Below are 15,054 nucleotides of genomic sequence, written 5' to 3' on the forward strand. Positions count from 1 at the left end.
ATAGAAATACAGCAGTGGGTTGCCTTACTCGAGCTATCCAGCATTTTCACCAGCTTATCTGTAGAGCTGCCCAAGGAATGCAGTCGAGAAAGAGAATCTGTGACGAGAGAGAGGTAGGGAGAGACAGAGAGAGAGAGTGGGGGAAAGGGAGAGGGGGGGAGAGAGAGGGAGAGAGTGGGGGAAAGGGAGAGGGGGGGAGTGAGAGGGGAGGGAGAGATACAGTTCAGAACAGTCTGAAGAGTTACAAAGTGTCTCAAAAACTCAGACACAGTCTCGTAAAACCCCAGTGGCCATCTTTCCTCTTTCAGCGCTGACCCCTACACGCACACACACCCCTACACACACACACACGCTCACTCAGGTTGTGTGGTGTCAGGTTGGGCTATTCGATATGGTCCGCGGATGTTTTGTCGCTGCATCCGGATGTGTTAACAGACGGGTCCTACAGGGCCCCTGGTGTGACTGACACAAAACTGGGGGAAGTGCTGGGGTGAGGTGGATGACGTTTCCTCTTCAGATCAGGCCCTCACAGGTACTCCTACTGTAAGCTTCCCACCAAGGAGGGGCTGTTTACTAACCCACCTGCTGAGCCGCTAGCTGGGAACGAGGATCGTGTACAGAGAGATTTTACAGCATGAGTTGTATGTCCCTGACTTGGAAAAGACGATATTTTAAACTGTTGTTGTAGATCCTCCAGATCATCAATGTTTAGTTCTGAAAACGTCTTATTCTGCTCAATCTTTTGTGAAAAATTATTTTGGAGGCAGGAGACTGAGGCAGGAGACTGAGGCAGGGGTATTTCTTTAATCCACTCCTGTTTTGTGATTCTGATCTGGTTGTAGAGGGCTGAGATGGATCATGACTGCTGGGTATTGTTAAACTGGGTCATGCTGTCAATCAAGCTGTCATTGATTTTGTCTGATATTGCCATTATAGTTTTTTTTTTGTGTGGAAGAGATAAAACAATTGAAGGTTGCCAAATGATCACCTAACATTTAGAGAAAGGACTGAGGTTGCCTGAAGCGAACAGGCTACACACACCAACACACAGACTTGGACCCTTCAGTCGTTGTCCCGGCAGTTGTGAGCGAACCCTGCAGAGTATCTAGGTGTCACAACCGTCACACTTCCTGTTGGATACAGGAAGTGTGCCGAGCAGATGTCACACTTCCTGTTGGATACAGGAGCATGTGCTGAGCAGATTGAATCATTACAACAGGCAACGGTCCCACGAAGCCAAATCATTTTTTAATGGCATGAAAAAATTCCCATAGTGAGGTTCAGCTTCTTTTGCCTGACCGACTGTAAACCTAAAGGCAATAAATATCCAAAAGCAGGCCCTGGAATTTACTGCACCTGTAGCTGGTAGCCAAAGCTGAGCCTTAATACGCAGCAGATGGTGAAAGTGATTGCATTGGTCCATAAGCTGCGCAAAAAAAAGAGAATTCATTGTTGGGTACAGTTTCATCACCTGGCCGGCGCTGTTTCAACATAGCCGCTCTGGGACTGCTAGTGATTGGTCCATTAGCTTGTAACGGGTTGGAAATTTAAAAAAAACAATTCGCATTAGTGTCATATTGGTGTCACTGTGCAAAACAAAATAGCTGTCATTACTGGTTATGCGTGAAGTGGGAGGAAAACAAGTCAGTTGTACCAATATATATATATATAGAGAGAATTACATTTGGTCAACTCAACAAATATGACCCTGATGTCAATTCAATCCATGCCGATTCGACACATTTACATTTAGTCATTTAGCAGACGCTCTTATCCAGAGCGACTTACAGTAAGTACAGGGACATTCCCCTGAGGAAAGTAGGGTGAAGTGCCTTGCCCAAGGACACAACATCATTTTTCACGGCCAAAATCGAACCAGCAACCTTCTGATTACTAGCCCACTTCCCTAACCGCTCAGCCACCTTACTCGACATGGTTTAGTTCTGGCCAACAGCCATCAAAATCGGTAATAATGTCTGTGAACCTTGCGTGAACTTATAATAAATCTAGCCAAATGTGTTGTCTGAATGTGTTTGAATCAGTTATCCAAGTGTTTCGCAGCCTAAATTAAAATGTCCTAGCAGCACTGCATCACTCCTAAGCTTTAAGACGGCCCCAAGTCCCACATGGGTGTTTCAGACATTAGTACTTCTGTTCTCTTTCTGCGTTTAATGTTTGACTGCTAAACTCTTACAGTAACTGCTCTACACCGGTGTTTCCCATGCAGGATGGGAAATGGGGAACAGACTCCTAATACCTTTACAGTTGCCAGAGTTATATATTATTGTCTTAGATCATTCCTTGTCTACTAGATAAGCTGATTGCAATGTGGTTGCTATAATGTGACATATTTATGATATAATACGAAAACATAAAAATAGAGTAATGCTATGCTACCACAAAGCCAGATTAAGTTATGTTTTTCAGTGCTCCCTTTCCACAATGATGAGAAACATGTACACACATGGCATCTGTTCACATTGCTGTATATATATGTGTGTGTGTCTTGAGTGGTTAAACACAACTGTGTAATTGTGTGTACGGATCTGTCTGTGTGTCCATGTGTGTTCACTTTTGTGAGCTTTGGTAATTTAGAGGTTAATGTCTAACAGCGGTTGCCTGGACGGTTACCGCAGTAACGTGTGAACAAAGCACAATGGAAGCGCTGTAAAGGGCTGTTTATTCAAACTCACTTCCTCCCCTAATCGTGGTTACACTTTCCTCAAGGAAAAAACTGGGTCAAGGTAGAGTCATGTTTGAGGTAATTCTCTCTGGGGACAGCCCTCTGATCATTGTACGACATTAGTTAACCTGGGAGAGGAAGGTCATCTGAAAGTCAGTGTTTCACACAGAAGAGAGCAGAATGTGTGCATACATAGGCACGCTAAACTTCGCAAAGCTGTAAGAGGGAAAAGTTGAGGGGAGATGAAAATGTTTATTTATTCATTAGAAAGCAGTGAAAGGTTTCAAAGACAAAAAGAACGAGAGGTTCAGTGGGAGTGTTGACGATGAATACTAGCCTCATTGATGCTACACTAAAGTTGTAGGTCTTCGCAAAAGGGTAATCTCAGCATTGAATGCATATCACCAACCTTTTACGTATTAATTCACTTTATAACAAACTCCCAAAGATTCAAGCACAACACATATATTATTTATATTCGAAATAAAGGCTCATGACAGAAACAGCAAGTGAATAGGACCACATAATCGGCCTGATTTCTTAAAGGAAAACTTAAAAACAGGGGAAACCTAAATATTCTCTTATTTTTCTCTGTCCTCGAAGGCGAGACCATTTTTTTTTACGTTCTTCCCTTAATTACCGTCTTAATAAAAACAGACATTCCGTTCAGCATTTAACTGATTTTTCCCAAGGAATTATGTTGGGGAATGGTTTCCCTTCAGCATATGTCAATTTATAATTACAATGATTCTTCTAAGGCTTTGGTTGGTCCACCTACTGCAGATTAAAACCATGTGTACATCTTACTGTGCCACAGGTCTGCAGTACAGTATCTGGGGTTGTGTAAAGGAGCACATATTTTCACATTAATCATTATGTGCTTTATGAGTCTCCTATGTGTCCCCCTCACTGTTATAGGGATGTAATTAAAAACATGACATTGTGATGGAGGGCCCAGCCCTAATGGCATTAAAGGAGCCGTAGTATTGGCTGGTTCCTTCTCTAGTCGTTAGCCAGCAAATGAATACTGGTAACAGTCAATCAAACAATCTTAGCCGGTTTAACATGCACCACAAGATGAAAGAGCTATCAAATGTCTCCATTTTTTTTCATGGTTGGAAAGGCTTCAAAGAAAACCGGCTGAAGCAACCGAAGTATGATCTGTTTTGTTCAAGTGAGAACATAAAGTGTTTTGTCTTTTCTAAGGGGGGCAGCTGAGGTGTATGGCTCTGAAATACAGCCTTAAGGGGCTCTTTTGTCTGAGCTAATATTGCACCTAATGTACGTTTTCTATCTGCAGGGAGTGCAAGAATAGTCTTGCAACAGCTCTCTTTAACCAAACAAGGTGGCTATTCTTTGGGAGGATTCAGTTGGTGTTTGGAAGCCAAGCTTTTGACTCCTGTGAAAAAACCTGTTGACTCAGAAGCCTGTCATATGGCCGTGTGTTATTCTGTGTCTCGTTTATAACCTCTCCTGTTCTAACCTGGCATGCCATTATCCTGAAGAAAAAAACAAAACAATCAAAGTAGTGTTGGTGTGATAATCTTATATAACTACTATTTAACAAACCTATATCATCACCACTTTATATCTGTAATACTTTTGATTGACAAGAGGCCCGTTTCCTGCCAAAGGAAGGAGCTGAGTAGTCATCAAGTTAGATCTTGAATGATGTCGAATCTGGATTTAAACGAGATCAAAGCGAACGTCTCGTCAGGATCTCACAGTGGGTCTCTGTTGGGTGACCACGCCCTCGGTCAGACATGTTGTCCTTGGACTCTCCTAAATCACACGGGGTCAACAACGAATCATTATTTGAGATTGTCCAGACCCAGAGCTCGGAGCACGCCTGTGTTTTTGTTTCTATCAAAAGCAAACGAACTGTGCATGAATCATGCTGCCGGACGTGACTCACTTTCCTCACTTGAATGTAGGGCCAAATAAAAAGTAATTAAGCTAAAAATGTGCCCCAAATGCAAATTCCCACACACACACACACAAAGCACCCAGAATGGAATTTCATCCAACAACAAACATTCTGCTCCTCCTCACCCGCTACAAACCCTGCCTGCTACTGTGTTGGTGGGATGACAGGAGATAATCTGAATCAAAAACAGGGAGATTACATGATTTAAACTTCACTAACACACTTCCTTGATAGTCAAACACTGAGCTGTGTAAACCGTGCAGGTCTGGTGAACTTTGACCCTAGATGTTTTGGCATTAGAACACACCTCTGACTGGTTTCTCATTCGCTGCTTTACAGCTGCTCTGCCAGTGGACCAGGCTGAATGTATTTGGTGGTGGTGGTGTTGTTGTTGTTTCTGGAGGCTCAGGTGGGTGGCAGGATATTATGGGATAGCAGGCCAGCCAGATGGGTTATTGGCGGCGTTTCTCCAGGAGGCGACAGCGCCTGATGGAGAGAGGAGGGAGACCGACAGAGGGGTGATTTAAGACCCCTGGTGGCGTGTCCAGGGGGGTGGGGGGCTGGCTGGCGAGGGGAGCTCGTTAAAAACCATCCACCACCCCCCCCCCTCCATTTAACGGCCCTCCTGTGTCCCGGTCCTTCTAGGAGTCAAGAGACAAGAGATGCAGCATCACAGCTGACAGCAGTGAGAGAGAAGGAGAGAGAGAGATATATGGGGGGAGTGTATAACAGAAGGTGTGTTTGGCTTAAAATGGAAATTGAAGAGAGATTTGTGTCACGTTGCGTATGTGTATGTGTGTGTATACCTTTTGGGCTATAAAAGTCACACAGCGCTCCCTAGGGGGATGACGCAGGGTCTAAGTTATTTGGTCGAACAGGATATTATTCCTGTCCATTCAACAGTGATGTTACTAAACAAAATAGGAACTGGGAGGGAAATCCCACACTGAAATGTTATTTCCATTCCATTTACCAAGAGTAATGTAGGTCTATCAGCAGCCATTGTTAGAGGACCCGAACGTCATTCCCACCTGAATTAAACCAACAATTCGGTCGAGAAAGTTAATGTGTGCCACATCTTTCATATCATTATGGAGTAGATCGATAACCTCAAACATATTTTACAGTGTCAGAAAATACTAAAACCACAGTATATGCATGACAATATTATCCATGGATTACAATTTTTTGTATGTGGCATTGTGTAATTTTTGAAGTTTATGAAAGGACTGTACATTATATACACTTTATTTGGATGTTACTTTGGATAAAAGCATCTGCTAAATGAATAAAACGTAAATATAAAAATCAGTGGAACAAAACACTTCCTCCCCTACTATGACCTCACTTCCTCCCCCGCTCTGACCTCACTTCCTCCCGTGCTCTGACCTCACTTCCTCCCCTGCTCTGACCTCTGACCCCTCGCACCCTGCGTCTCCCCCAGGAGTGCAGGAGTCCCAGCATGAGAAGCTTGTCTCGGTGGCAGGGGAGGGCATGATCCACAGCCCAGACTTCCCGCACACCTACCCCAGGAACACCCTGCTGGAGTGGAGACTGGTCGCCGCCAGCAACATGAGAATACAGCTGACCTTCGACCCGAGGTTCGGTCTGGAAGACCCAGAGGATGGAATATGCAAGTAAGCACCATCAAACGTGAATATACCAAAAACTATATGTACATTTGATCATTAAACTGTCTAACTTCAGTAATATACAGTATAAGGTGGGTAAGTATTGTAAGTCAGTTCAGTGATGAAATGCATGTTACTGAAAGGCAGGCCTTTGGTGGTGGTTTGTTAATGAAGACAAGAGCTTCCTGTGCACGCTTGCCTGGACACTTCCCATCCAGGAAGGACTCACCCAGTTAACATGCGCAAGCCGTGCGCTGCTGGAGCAAGATGTATGCTCTCTGTGTGTTGCGGTCAATTTTTTAAGATTTAGAGTCAAAGTGAGGCCATTTGTGAAATTGCCTTTGCCCTGTGGTGGCGGCTGATGAATATTGAGAAGCCTGAGGCAGTGATTTGTTTTTCTGAGGCTGCCACGGCGATTGGAAGGGGTCGCATATTTTGTCGGATGACCCCCCCCCCTCCCCTTGCGTGATTGGACGGAAGATGGAGGTCCCTTTGTTTGGTGACCACTCACAGCCCCCCCCCCCCCCCCCCACCACCACCACCACACACAGATCATTTAAAATTATTCTCTGCTGTTACTGCCTTTGTCTCTGTTGCCATCAATTTGTTTGAGCGCTGCTGAAGAGATCGATTTATGCCCTGCATCATACTCCCTGAGCTGGGGGCTGTGCATCACGGCTAGCCTGGTTAGTATGGAGGACTGCTGACGAGCTGAGACGATGGTATGGCACCGTGGCTGGTTATTCCTGGAGAGCCCCCTACTGGACGCTAGCAGACATGACGGCGCCTGAACCCCAGAGATGCCATACGTGGCTTTACTGTAGATCCTAATCCCAGAACTTGGATTTAAGATAACATAGGGAAGGATAACAGAAGTGTTGGGCGAGGGGATGAACACAAGTCTCTTCCTCCTTATGTCAGCTGTCTGCCTCGGGGGAGGGTGTCGGTAATTTGAGCCCTCTGGCTCCTACCTTTCTCCATCTTGGATTAGTGGGTGTCTTGTGATGAATGGGGTCAATGTGCAGTCATGACCCCCATATGGGGGGGAGGGTCTAGTGATGATTGACAGCCTTTATGCTAGCCTACCTGCATACAAGACAGCACTTGTAGTCCCAGGGACTCGGGAGACGGTAACAACATCAGTTTGCACGGTTGTGGCCATCTCTACCTCTCCCTCTCGCTAATTTTTCATTTCTCCTGCTGAGGTAAAAATAAATAACAATGTGTTTTTGATTTGATGAAATCCCAAGACACACAGTTCTGCCAGTCCTACCTTTATTGCAATACGCACGTAGCCTACTATTCCCTCACGAGAATCCCACACAAAACATATTTGGGGAATACATTCATTCACACAGCACAGTGTTGCTATGTTACCGTTTCCACGGCGCCACAGCACAATACAGGCTGACAAACAAGAAGAAGCGATTCCAGTCCCCCTAATCAGCAGTAGCCTGAAATATAACAAATAAAAGAGGAGGAGAAATGTTATCGCTCTGCGCTGTGAGAGCGAGCCTGAAGCGAACAGCCATCTACAAGATAAGAGAGGAATCTTCAGATAGTCATCTAATATTCAGCGTATCTGACAGGGAGATGGGGATTCATGTAATCCACGGTGCAGGAAAGTCACTGGGTGTTTTCAGCCTTGCTCTGTGTGCTGTTCAGCCGGCAGTCGACAGTCTAGATGAAAACCCACAATGTGTTGGTTACTAAACAGAGCTATTGTAGTTTATCTGTTTCTAATGTGAGTGGGATTGTGTGGGTGTGTGTCAGGGTATTTTGTAAACCTTAAACGAGGGATGTTGAGACTCCCAGAATGGTGTCACAAGCATGCTTGTGTACATTATTAATGTCCCATCTGCCTCTGTCAGATCCTCTACATGGTACTCGAACTAAAGCTGAAGGATGAATGCAAGACCCATTTCCTTCATTTTATCAATGTCACCCACTGATACCCATCGTTTTTGTGATCTTAGTGGGTATGCCTTGCTGAAAGGATGTGTTTAAGACGATTGTGACATACAGTTTGAGATGATAAACCGTTTGAAACTTGGCATTCCCTCAACCATATAAGTTTCCACCTCTTCTCCTTTGGTCCCGAAACCTTTGGCAAATCAAAGGTGACCTTGTCCGGAAATGTTTTCAAGGTTTATTTATCATCTGAGCAAATCCCTTTTTGGTCTTGGTCCTGTGCCCCCGCGAGTTGTTTTTATTGAAAGAATTTCGGACTGCAACAGCCCGACGCGCTCAAAATGTAAACATGTACTCGAAAGCCAAATATCGGTATTGACACCGCAGAATGACGGGTAAATCGGCCTGTAAACAATAGTTGGGTGATTAGTCCCAGGGTTAAGCAGTCTTTGAACTAAGCTTTTATTGAACGCACCGGGGCCGTTGGGTACACAGAGATAGAAATAACAAGGCCTGAACTGCCTTGAAATGCTAAAGTTGGTCGATGTTGGGCTTGTAAAATCAAAGCGTTGTGGAACATGGTCGTATAGCCAAGAGGAGACTGAGTAAATATTTGCCCATTTTTCCCACCCCAAATTGTTTATTTGGCTCTTATGGAATTCAATAGAGCAATATAAATCGTATGTGATTCAAGTATGCGAGCCGTTTTGTCACGTTCCGACACAAGTCAACATTGGCCAGTAGCCTACTAGAACGGAATTGAGAATACAGTACAGTAGGCGGCTAGGCTCTGTAGCAATCAAGGTCAACCAACATATTAAACAAAACGCAAAATGCTAAACCCACACAGATTTGTTCTTCATTATTTGGAGCCCATTGAAGTTCCTCACCCAGTAATGTAATTCCTTGCTAAGTGCTTACAAATGCCAAAGTAATTTGTTGTGCAACTTTGTAAACATCAGGAGTTTGTTTTTCGGGCGTGGGCAAAAAGCTGATTTGAGGCGGAACTGTGCTAAACACCGTAATCACTAATGAGCGCAGTGTTTAATTGAAAAAATAAATCTTGACAAAAGACTTAATGCGTTCTTGGCATTTAGCGTCAGACTAATAGCCTTGTCCCAAGGTCTGCATCAGCGGCCATTATCACTAACGGAGGCCGAACGAAACCACTAACTAGAAACCCACCTGAGGTTGCTGAACACAATGCCGATGCAGCACTCATCTTTTCTCATTTAGTATTGGCTGTAAATAATAGAGGCGCCTTATAACTCCCTGCCGTGACACTGAGCATTAGGAACCGCTGTTAGAAACCGTTTAGCACTAGCTTTAGCACAGCTCCTTCTCAGAGGGCTGGCGGTGGATGGATGAGGGGGAGGGAAGGAAGGTAAATAAAGTAATGTTGGGGAGGGGAGCGGTTCAGCAGGACGGAATTACAAGTGGATAAGGACTCAAAGCTGATTGTTATTGTGGCCGCTTTAGAAGAGACAGTTCAGGGGACCACATGCAGCATCGAGTCAAAAGCTTTTACTCAACTTCTCTCTCATTCTCTCTCTTTCTCAGGTATGATTTTGTGGAGATAGAGGAGCCAGCTGAGAGCAGGATTGTGGGCCGCTGGTGTGGCTCTCAGACGGTTCCTGCCTCGCACACGTCCAAAGGCAGCCAGATCCGAGTACGCTTCGCCTCCGACGAGTACTTTCCCTCGTCACCAGGATTCTGCCTTCGCTACTCCCTTCTCCCCGTCGTAAGTTCAGCTCTTCTGTCTCAGAGCAAACACTCAATCACTCTCACAAGTGGCATTTGGTCGATTGCCTACAACGGTTTTGATTGTGCATCTTCCACAGTTTTTGTTTTGGTGGCATTTACTTAATGAGCTGCTGGGAGGATGATTGGTCATTTGGCGGTTGGAAAGAGTGTATGAGGTCGATGCATGGATGTAAGCGTGTTGGAGAGGCATGGTGGTGTCGGGGATTAAGCCAGACTATCCGGAGTCAAGGACTCTGTTAAAATGTGGTCTGTTGCACTCCCCTCCGAAGGCCTCCACACAGACACACACACCTCCGGATCATCTCATTTACATTTAGTCATTTAGCAGACGCTCTTATCCAGAGCGACTTACAGTAAGTACAGGGACATTCCCCCCGAAGCAAGTAGGGTGAAGTGCCTTGCCCAAGGACACAACGTCATTTGGCATGGCTGGGAATCGAACTGGCAACCTTCAGATTACTAGCCCGACTCCCCTCACCACAGCCATCTGACTCCCTTCTCCCATCTCCTTTCTTTTCTCTCACTACATCCTTTCACTCCTGTGTCTCCCTCGCCGGTCTTTTCCCTCTGCCGAGACCACACACATCAGCCCCATTCTTCCCAGCTTACTGAAGCCCAGAGACGAACCAAAGCTGTGTTTTAACCTGCCATGTCGCAGTCCCGTTCACTCGCTCTAAGTAAACACCTGTACCCTTCATTAATCTGGAGTAGCCTGCAGCGTAGGGAAGTCTCTGTTTCTGACAAGAACAAATGCAGATGGAAGGTCAGGGACAGGGTGTCTGTCTGTCAGTTGGCCTTTTCCTTTTTCTAGAATAAGATTTTGTTCCTTTTTTTTCTTTTCATCTACTTTTCAGATTTGTTTATTAGTTTAGACTCAGTTTATTATCGCTGCATTCTTCCTCTTTTCTTTTGTTTGCTACATTGGCAGCTCATTTAATCCATGTGTGTATCAACTCAAATGCACAATCCTGACTTTTTAGAACAGGTATAAAGGACTTTACCGTTTCTTGGGATTGTCCTGTTCCCTGTTTCAGCTGTGATGCTCCATATGGGTTTCTTATGCTTTTACACAAATGGTTTTCTTTGATAACGTCTGAGCACTGAGATTTTGGCAATTTAATAATATCATGAACTGACAACTGTTTTATTGTGGTGCTTTCCACATCTCCACACTCCCATCTCCATTTACATAGCATCCAACTACAGAAGGTAATTTTCTGAAATCTATCCTCTTCCGGAAATTATTTTAGTAGACAAGTTTGTTTTTGATATGATACCCTTCAGCTGCACTCATTCAAGCCTAAACCACAACCTCACCATCTCCACTAAATTAGGTTCATTGTTTTTTATTGAACAAAGACATGTCGTCTATATTTTTCATAAGAAAGGTGATGCATGATAGCTTATATGAAAATACATCTTGTTATATCAAGACAGGCAGGCTGACAGACCTAGGTATAAACATGCACACAGGAAACTCATACACACGCTATTGTTTTGAGATGAAACGAGCACAAAGCAGCTTTATCATTCATGTTTTGGCAGTGTTCCAAGAGGGAGTTCGTTTTGAAGAAGCCATGAGAGGAAAGGGTAGCTTGGCCCCACTGCGGCACAACCTCCCCTGGAGCGTCCATAGGGCGCTGGAAATGCACCCTAGAACAGCCGCGCACTGTTTCCTTGCGGTAAACCATCGCTACTGGAACCTGGGGCTGTTAGGGCAGCAGTTTAGTTTATATTTAAACAAGCAATAATTCCTCTTTACCACTTCCATGGAAAGGGGGGAAAAGAAAAAAAGAAAATCAGACCGGGTCTGTAATTCACAGGAAGGGTTTTTGGAAAGCTAAAGGGCCAAGGCAAAAAGGTTGTTGAAACATGACCGGGTGCGGAATAAAGACAGTCTCTGAACAGGAGAACGAGGGAGAGAGAGAGGGGGGGAAAAGGGAGGAACTGATATGTCATTGTCTCTCCAATGTAAGACCTGGGGTGAAATACTGACCCTCCAGTCTGTCCCTGAACTGTCTGCCTGTAGTGGACGGAAGCCCGCCCGTGTCTAGGTCACATGCTGTCCAGATAGAGTCCCATGAAGACCCTTGATGTTCACTTGAGATGGAGGGATGATGGATGAAAAGGAAAGCCTGGATCCTAGATGAGGTGGATTGGTTTATGCCGTGGTGTATTCCTGAGAATCAAAGGCCTGCACAGCTGTTTTTAAACCAACCTCAATTGCAGTGTGTAAATACGGAACTCAAAAGGTTGTTTGAGCTTCTTCTCGTGCAAGGAAGTGGTTTTCAGTTCTGTGTGAAATTGTAGACTGTGTTTCAGAGGTCTATGAAGTTAGTATTTTTAAGCCATCATCTCATCATAGCCATATTGTTACACTAACCTGGGTTTTTGCTTTATGAATTAAAACATGGTTGTACTTTAAGATGAAAATTTGAATAGTCAACAAAGCAGTAAAGTTATCAAAGATAAATGTTTTTTATTTATTAGTTCGACCAAACATCTTTCCTGACTTAAATGTGATGCCCCACATCACTGCTATGTCATCATCCTCCTCAAACATATTGCAGCTTTAAAAATACATTAACCATGACAACTCTCATCAGTTATGGCAACATTTTACACTTTGATATAACTTTACATTTCATACTTTTCTGGATTGGTACATTCCTATCAAATGTCCTGGCTGGCGATGTATACAGTATAGCATGTGAATACGCGTAGTGTTCACCACTGTACATATTTGAGATATTTTTGATCCGGTCAACCTTCTCTCTGTACACATTGTCCACCCTTTCTCCTTTCTGGCAGGATCCTCGGTCTGCAAGCCCGTCTACCAGCTCAGCTATTTTCCTTATAAAAGATTGACACAGTCTGCAACCAATTTGAAACACCTTTTAGTAAGACCGTGGAATACAATGGAATCCATTCAGTATTTGAGTTTTATACCTCTGGAGATTAATTCCTGCCCAATGAAGTTGTTTAAGATAAAAGACTTGGTTTCAAACTTAGGGAAGAAAAAAAAAAGGTAAGATGTAAGTCAGTTATGAGGCCAAATATTTTCCGGGTTGCTATGCAAGAAGAGGTCATCGCTCTGGTATGTCTGAAGGAGAGGAGTTGATGACTTGTGAATTCTGATAACCCTGACCAAAGAAAACAAGTCCAATCAAAAAGATTAATTGACCCTTTCACTCATTTCTTTATCTGCTTCAGATATTCTTCCAATGTTTCCTCATATTCTGATGTAACCAGTGCTAACATTGGTTTTAAGTGTAAGCACAGAGGTTCAACTTATCGATGGTGTTTGACAGCGTGATACGTTCACATTGTGGTTCTCAATGTGATGTCACCTTGTTGCATTGTGTAGCTGAGATGTTATTCTTGCATCGTGCCTTGTGAAAATAAAGAGCATTCCTTGGCTCCAACCACCTTAATACTGTTAGAACCATGCACTTCTGATCCCTGAATATCCACCAGGGCTCAACATTAACATTTTTTGGCACTGTCCCCACCGGGCCAGTGGGTTTGAAACTTACTGGCCCCAAGACAATTTTTACTGGCCCCCCCTCCAAAAGTTGTAATTTATCATTGTTACAACAAAACCAAAGACTTATAAGTTGTGTTATTCTGTTAACATGTTTAACCATTTATTAAACACATCCTGGATATAAAAAGAACAACAATTAAATCACATTTCTAGTGATAAAAAATAAAAAGGTAATATTCAGCAAAATAATTGACTTTTAACCTCAAACGTGACGTGCTCTCTTCCCTGCTGACAGCCATCTCTCTGCACAACTGAAACCTCTGGTCCCTCAATGCTAATATATAAAAGCTTCCATAGCATTTCATCAGTATGATACTAAGTACCCAAGTCGACACCATTCTTCTGCTGCAGTTCAATAGCCTGGGGGAACTAGGCGAACGGCTGGCCCGTCTTAATTACGTGATATGCCGTTGTTATAAATCGTGCAATAACACGATGGGCATCTACATTTAAATTCCTGACCAGCATAGTCAACGGCCTGGAAGATGGATTGTCAACCATCCGCTTAGCTGTCACGCAAACCAGGTGCTGTCTGCTACTGCTAGCATGGCTGGTCAGGTATTGTTTTCGAAAATTGTCGGTGCCTCTGTAAAATGTAAAAATATCCACTTTTGTCTGCTTTAGATGGGAACATACGACAAACGACACAGTGCATCTTCGTTCCATAAAAAAGTTGCTTCCGTTTGAGCTCGTAGCTCTACTTTGCTGCCATCTTCACTTTATTGTCTCGCGCCAGTTGTTAAAAAATGTATAGAGATTAGAGAATTACAATTTGACAACCACTCGTCACTCCTCAACTCTTGATTTGCCAACTGTGCGCCCCAGGAGCTGCAAAGTTATTTATGCATTTAGCAGATAGCAAAACATATGAAGGATGTTAACTTTTACAATGCAATTTTTTTCAATCAATAATTTGCAGTGGCCCGATCGGGCCAGTGAGTTGCTAGTTTAACTGTCCCGACGTTACTTTTTACTGGCCCCGGGCCATCGTTATTGTCGAGCCCTGTCCACTGTACGTTCTATATGTACCACTTAAGTTGCCTGTGATAAAAGCATCTGCAAAACAAATGAAATGTAAAGGGTACATCTTCCTCAGAGTATTTGAGCCACGTTATAAATCATTTCTATCCAGGCCTGAGAATACCTGTACGTCCATATTTTTTATAATGGCTTCATAAGGCTATATAACAGAAACCAGGGCTGTCTACAGTAAAATGGCCCTCGGCACTTTAACTTCAAATGAAAGTAATGAAAGCTACCAGATTCATAACACCTGATTTTACAATTTCTCAGAATTCATGCCAGTCAAATGTTACGGTGGCCGCCTTTTGAGCCCTTTGTTCACAAATTCCTTAATATTCCAGGAGGCTCTCGTCTGCAAACCAAAGCTTTATTCCCACAGTTTTTATCTGTCTCTGAAGGATTTCTTGGCTCCTGCATCTGAGCCGTACTCTACAGAGGGCTGTTAATTGGAAGAGGGTAGCACCGTCCGCATTCACAAGCTGTTAATGGTTTCCATTCCACACACCTACCTACTGCCAAGGCCAGGCCTTCCTAATAAGAACCACACAGTATGACTTAACCCAAAATA

At 43.9% G+C, this 15,054-nt stretch overlaps 1 protein-coding gene across 1 annotated transcript in view; it reads left to right on the forward strand.

Annotated features, from left to right (window-relative positions):
- The window catches only part of pdgfc (platelet derived growth factor c), a 32,197-nt gene that overhangs the window by 14,317 nt on the left and 2,826 nt on the right, over positions 1-15,054 (forward strand). The window contains exons 2-3 of the mRNA XM_062476954.1: positions 6,055-6,247; positions 9,713-9,893. Of these exons, the coding sequence (XP_062332938.1) occupies positions 6,055-6,247; positions 9,713-9,893 (374 nt within the window). The remainder of the gene's footprint in view (positions 1-6,054; positions 6,248-9,712; positions 9,894-15,054) is intronic.

Source organism: Osmerus eperlanus, chromosome 13 (genome assembly GCF_963692335.1).
Source record: "Osmerus eperlanus chromosome 13, fOsmEpe2.1, whole genome shotgun sequence".
In the NCBI taxonomy this organism is placed as follows: domain Eukaryota; kingdom Metazoa; phylum Chordata; class Actinopteri; order Osmeriformes; family Osmeridae; genus Osmerus; species Osmerus eperlanus.